At 36.5% G+C, this 6,000-nt stretch overlaps 1 protein-coding gene across 4 annotated transcripts in view; it reads left to right on the forward strand.

Annotated features, from left to right (window-relative positions):
- sec24c (SEC24 homolog C, COPII coat complex component) overlaps positions 1-2,359 on the forward strand; it is a 29,251-nt gene extending 26,892 nt beyond the window's left edge. For all 4 annotated transcript variants that reach the window (XM_079594391.1, XM_079594390.1, XM_079594392.1 and 1 more), the window contains one exon: positions 314-2,359. In XM_079594391.1, the coding sequence (XP_079450517.1) occupies positions 314-454 (141 nt within the window). In that variant the 3' untranslated portion in view covers positions 455-2,359. The remainder of the gene's footprint in view (positions 1-313) is intronic.
- Positions 2,360-6,000: the final 3,641 nt, after the last annotated feature.

The raw sequence follows: 6,000 nt of genomic DNA on the forward strand, positions 1-6,000 counted from the left end.
AAAGTGTGCGCACATACACATAGCGGAAATAGAGCGCGCTTTATACACATGTTGGTGCACGTTAAGGCCGTATCATAATAAAAGTCCTTCAAATAATTATACATAAATCGGTACAGACCTTACAAATTCAAGCAAATTAACAATCCTTTACAAAAATTATAATCAGTGCATCTCTAGTAATAATTTATATTTGTAATTTTGCCACTTTGTAGTAGGCCCACAACTGCTACTAATGTTCTTTCCTCCATAAGTTTACTTGCATTAATTTTTTTAACCTAAGAATGAATGTATTGAACTTCTTGTTGTCTTTCAGCTCATGGTGGTGAAACAGGAAGACAAGCTGGAGCTGATCTTCAAGCACTTCCTGGTGGAGGATAAGAGCAACAACGGTGGGGCCTCTTATGTGGACTTCCTGTGTCACATGCACAAGGAGATTCGTCAGCTCCTGAGCTAGGAGCATCGGGTCCACCCTCCTCCTCCCTTGGCTCTGTACTCAGAAGCGCTTTAACTTTTTATTTAACATAATAAGCAAAATCCCATTGCCCATCATCTTCTCTTCCTCAAGTATAATCTCATCCACCCAGACTCTTGAGGAAGACGCCACCTTGTAAAGGAAATGTTGCTTCGTCAGATTACGGTGTTCTTTTTGGTTTTAGTGGTGGGAGTTTTGACCCGACCTTCTCCTCCTCTCTTTTGATGGCAGGCTCGTGAGACTGTGTGATAGGGAAGCAGATATGCTGTTGTTACCGCTCTACAGCTGATCTGGGATCAGGCTACGTAGCCTCTATTAGAGCTTAACCCACTTTGTGAAACGAACATCTTCAGAACAGCTACCTGGTTTTAGAGTGTGCTTGACTGTGAACTTCGATGCTGATTGTACTGGGTGTTTTGACTGTGAGAAACACTAGCACTGATTGATGGCCTCTAGGTACAGAGGGACAGAAAAATAACCGCATTAGAAATTAATCTAGACCTACTCGGAATACAGTGAAATGAAATCCTTCATCTTACTCCAATATGAATTGAAAGTTGTTTTAGAACAAGTTAGATTCATGTCTACCCAATTATTTGTATTTTTTTTCTGCTTAAGTTCTGTTTCCCTTTGATTTATCACTCTCAACCTTGGCCTTACTGATCGTGTCTCTCCTTTTTCATCCGTTGTTCTGTTTATCTTGTCTAAGTTTTGTAATTTCCACCTTTTTAATGTGTGCGAAAGACCTAATAGACTCTGTGGAAGTGTGAAGTGTGCTGTTAACCGTTCAAAATGTATTTTACTCAGAGAAAACATTTGAAATAAAAGTCTATGCATTAACTTAACATAATCTTTGAAAGAGAGGGAAAGCTGTTCAAGAGCCTGACGAATATTATCTGCACGTTTTTTTTTTTCTCCTTGCCATCACCCTCATCCACCGTAAGATGCAGATACGCCTAAAACTTCTACGTTAGTGACGTTTCTGCGTCCTGATGAGGAATATGGATCCCTACGGATGCCCGGACAGGGAGTTGAATTTCAGATGAGCCTCTCGGGAGGATGGGAGTTATCAAGTCCCGTCAGATGGTTCAGTAATTGGGCATACATTACAGAAGCATTCTGGCATTCATTCAGTTCCCTTTTAAATTCTCTTTTTTTTTCTTTACTGTATGGTCTGTTAGTAACCTGTATATTACATGTGCTTGATCATCATGTATCAGTTATGATTTAATATTATCTGTGTGAAGGCTTATGGTTTTGTGCAGGTGGAGTCTCTCTGCTCTAGGATATTAATCTTTGTGCACTGGAAGCCTCTGCTGAGAGTGGAGTGTGGGACTCATTAGAAACTGACCATTTCTAACCGCTTTTCCAAGCGAGCGACGTCAAGCACATGTGGAATTGTGACCTTAAAAGCAATCAACACTGAATACCTTGTCATCACATTTATTACATGTACAGAATTAAAAATCACATTTTAAAAATGATGTCAAGCTAGTGTGCTTTGTTGAATCTTTAAGTGAACTGCATATGATGTTTGGGTGAGCTGAAGAATGACTCTTTTGAACGATTCTTTTCTTGTCAGTGTCAGTCTTTTACAAGCTCATCTTAGTCCTTTCAAAGACTTTCTGAAATATATCTTTATCTCTATCCAATACTACAGAGCTCTTTTATATAGAGGTGTGTGTGCGTGTGTGTTTATTTATTGGAAGTGTTGTCCTAGTGAGGTTCTCTTTAGAACGGAGGGATCAGCCTTTTAGTTTTTTCTTATCTTTATTTTGTTTTTGTGTTTGTCTCTAACCCATATTTGTTTATGTTGGCCATATACTCCTCAATGTCTTTCTTGTTGCATCTATGCCTCCTGACTGCAAATAAATAACTATAAATTCATTGATTGACTTGAGTCCTGCCCGTCCAAATTCAATTCAGTTTCTTAACTGGATTCGGGTTACAATTAGATGGCCAAATGTTCCAGAAGTGAACATTTGAAATTTCAAGTATAAGAATGTAACATCCTGGCCTAATTTTTATACATTTGTTTCGAATGAGGTAGATCTTGTGTCGTGATCTCTGATCTTAATCTCGGCTCAAAGCACATGCCATGCTCAGAGCATCAGACTCTCTCTCAAAAAAAAAAAAAAAAACTAAGCTCTTATGTAATGGAATAAGTCAGGCTTAAGAGGAAGTGATGTGATGGTTGCATTAAAGGTGTGTTTATTAATGCCGTTCTAGTTCAGGGTAGGCCTATGTGTGTGTAAAAATGTGGTTTTGTCAATTTTTAAGAGTACACAAGCATATAGATGGCCTTGGTATGGGTTAAACCCCACAAAACCGATAGAGAAAGACTGCTATACAGATTGCATCAATGTGTGTTAGGTTGAGAATTAAAGACATGCCAACCAACTACTCCTCAAGCTTATATGCCTGAGAGCAGATATCACTTCTAATCAAGTCTATGAGAGAGAGTGAGTGAACTGCTGGTGGACAGATTACTGTTTATTAAAAAGCAATAAAGGCTCACATCCAATAAACGATGACTATATTTTTAAGTATTATCAAATGTCAAACCAAAGTATAACATTTTAAAATTAATAGACGTAAGAAAACGAAATTTAATAAAATAATGTACATTACAAAAATTTGGGATCTGCAATACTTATTTTTAAAAGAAGTCTTTTATGCTCACCCAGGCTGCATTTATTTGATAGACAAAAACAGTAATATTGTGAAATATTACAATTTTAAATTATTCCTGTGATGGCAAAGCTGAATATGCAGGATCATTACTCAGTCACACGATCCACCAGAAATCATTATAATATGCTGATTTGATGCTTAAGAAACAAGTCTGATTATTATCAATGTTGAAAACGGTTGCTGAAAATAGTGAAGCTTAATATTAAGTAAACGGTGATGGATATTTGTCAGGATTCTCTGATTAATATAATATTTAAAACAACAGCACTTTTGAACTTAAAAAAAAAAAAAAAACATCTTACTGACCCCACATTTTTATTTGTAGGTGGTAGTTGACTGGAAAAAGTTGCTGATGATGACTGGAAGTGCAATAATTGGGTCCCCGGTGCATCTGCCAACCCGAAGTGACTCCTCCGTTCAGAGTCTTTGTTTTGGTTATCTTTATGCATGCAAGCATGTCAAAAAATAAACCAACCAGATTTCGCTTCCCTTCTGACATAAGGCCTAGGCTATAGCCGATCAGAAAAAAAACTCATGAAGTGACAGGTCACCTGTCAGGTGTAAAAGGCCCCTGCGCGCGCGTGTGGTTGAATGACTGTCATGGAGTGTAGGCTACTAATATGTCCACGAAAATGTCATACAATTTCAGACTCATTTCTTAATAGCAACAAGTCAATCGGTCCAATAAAAACAATCCAGTGAACGAACGAAGTTTTGAAAAAGTGTTGCTTGTTGTCATCACCGCACGACTGTCACGCGCCGGTTCGCGTCATTCAAAAATTCAAACAGAAATAAGGATAACGTGTAAATTAACCGACTAACCGCATCTGTCTGCGAATCATATTGTTTAATCTCAGTCGCGATGAACAAATCACCTGTAATCGCGGTTAATCGCCCGGATAAACATAAAGATCTCAATGAAGGGAAAAAAGAGGAAAGCAAATGGTCTTGAACCCAAGGAGTCCAAGGACTTCAGGTAACGTTAATTTAACACTGACTCACTATAGCCTCGTAGAAACTAACGTTAACGCTCACCATATTTCATATTAACAATATTCAGGACGGTTATTGAGTGAACATGAATGACAGAAGATAACACTGAGTACACTGAACAAATATATAACGTTATTTGTTTATAATATCTTAATAAAAACAAACACAATTTAAATGCATATTTCACATTTTTAATACACGCGATTCAACTTAAATAAATACAAGTAAGTTAATATAAAATGTTACGATAAAATGTTACACTTGCAATTGAAATTAAAACATAACGTGTATAGGCTACTACTAATGATACTTTGATATGTAACGTATTTGCTGGTAATTCAAGATATAACGTCTTCTATGGCATTATCATTTAAATAAATACACATGTTGTCATGAGGATGTAACGTTAATGTCTTATTTTGTCGGTCAATGTGCCATTAATGCCATCACAGTGATCTAAAAAGAAATGTTAAATGTGACTTTTCCTGTCTTTTAGGCACTGCTATCTTGTGTATATTAACATTTGTGAACCTGATAACAATCCCACTGGACATGGCATTTTCTGAGGACAGTAGTGCCCACACATACTGGGTGCGGCTTTCAATGTATTCTCAGACCTCATGTTTTGTGTTGATGTTGGCCTTAATTTTCGAATGGGCATTTTCAGTGAAGATGGTCAGGTATGAACGTGCCTTCATTATCTTGTATAGTGTAATATAAATTATTTATTATGGCTTTACCTTTCTAAAATATGGTTAAAAAATGATTCAATGCATTCCTGTTTCTGTAGGCCATCCTTGATCTGAAATTAATAAGGAAGGATTATTTCAGGTCTTGGTTTGTTCCTGATGTGGTGGCTGCATTTCCGGTTGACATTATCATTATTATTCTGGTAATTATATTCATCAGTTAAGTTAATATCACTCACTGATTAAATTGTAGAGATTCTTCTTACAGTTCAACCAATTCACCACAGGAGCATTTTTATCACGCTGACACTACTTCACTGGTGGCTTCGAAGTTTGTGCGGATGCTCATGTTTGTGAGGATTCTCAGTTTGATCCATTTACTCCGTGTGCCAAAGCTTCTGAGATTCTACTTTGAATGGGAAAGTGTAAGTTTCAGCACAACTCACCATCATGTTTATGCAAGAATTTATCAATGGCCATATGCAACAACTTTACATTGTTTCAAAGTTTGACTTGACAAATGCGCAAAAATAAAGGCTCCAATAAAAAGGCTGTCATATTAAAAGTTATACAAAGAAGGACTTGTTATTCTCTAGTTTTTCAGAAAACCATGATCTGATCATTAATTAAGGGATAGTTCACCCAAAACTGAAAACTTGGTCACAATTTACTCACCCTCATGTTGTTCCAAACCTGTATGAGTTTATTTTTTCTGTTGAACAGAAAAGAAGATATTTACGTTTGGTAACCAGACAGTTGGCACTCCTATTAACTTCCTTAGTATATTTTTTCCTATTATGGAAGTCAATGGGTGCCGTCAACTGGCTGGTTACCAACATTCTACAAAATATCATCTTTTGTGTTATAAAAAATAATATAGCAACTCAAGAACCCCAAACAGCCTAAAATAGTATTTAATAATAAGATTGAAAAAATATGTAAAATAAATAAGATGAAAGGATTTTTGAGATAATTTTTGTAGTACTTTCTCACATTTTTCCTCATCTATCATAACACGATAAACCAGCAAGCAACAGGACATTTTTGGTTGTATTTTATACACCCTTATTGTTCTATGGAGACTTTATGTTATATTATCTGTCATTTTAGGTGTCTGATGTACAGCTTGAAGAAGTCAAGAAGTTATGCAGG

The sequence above is a fragment of the Phoxinus phoxinus genome (assembly GCF_949152265.1).
Source record: "Phoxinus phoxinus genome assembly, chromosome: 21".
Lineage (NCBI taxonomy): Eukaryota > Metazoa > Chordata > Actinopteri > Cypriniformes > Leuciscidae > Phoxinus > Phoxinus phoxinus.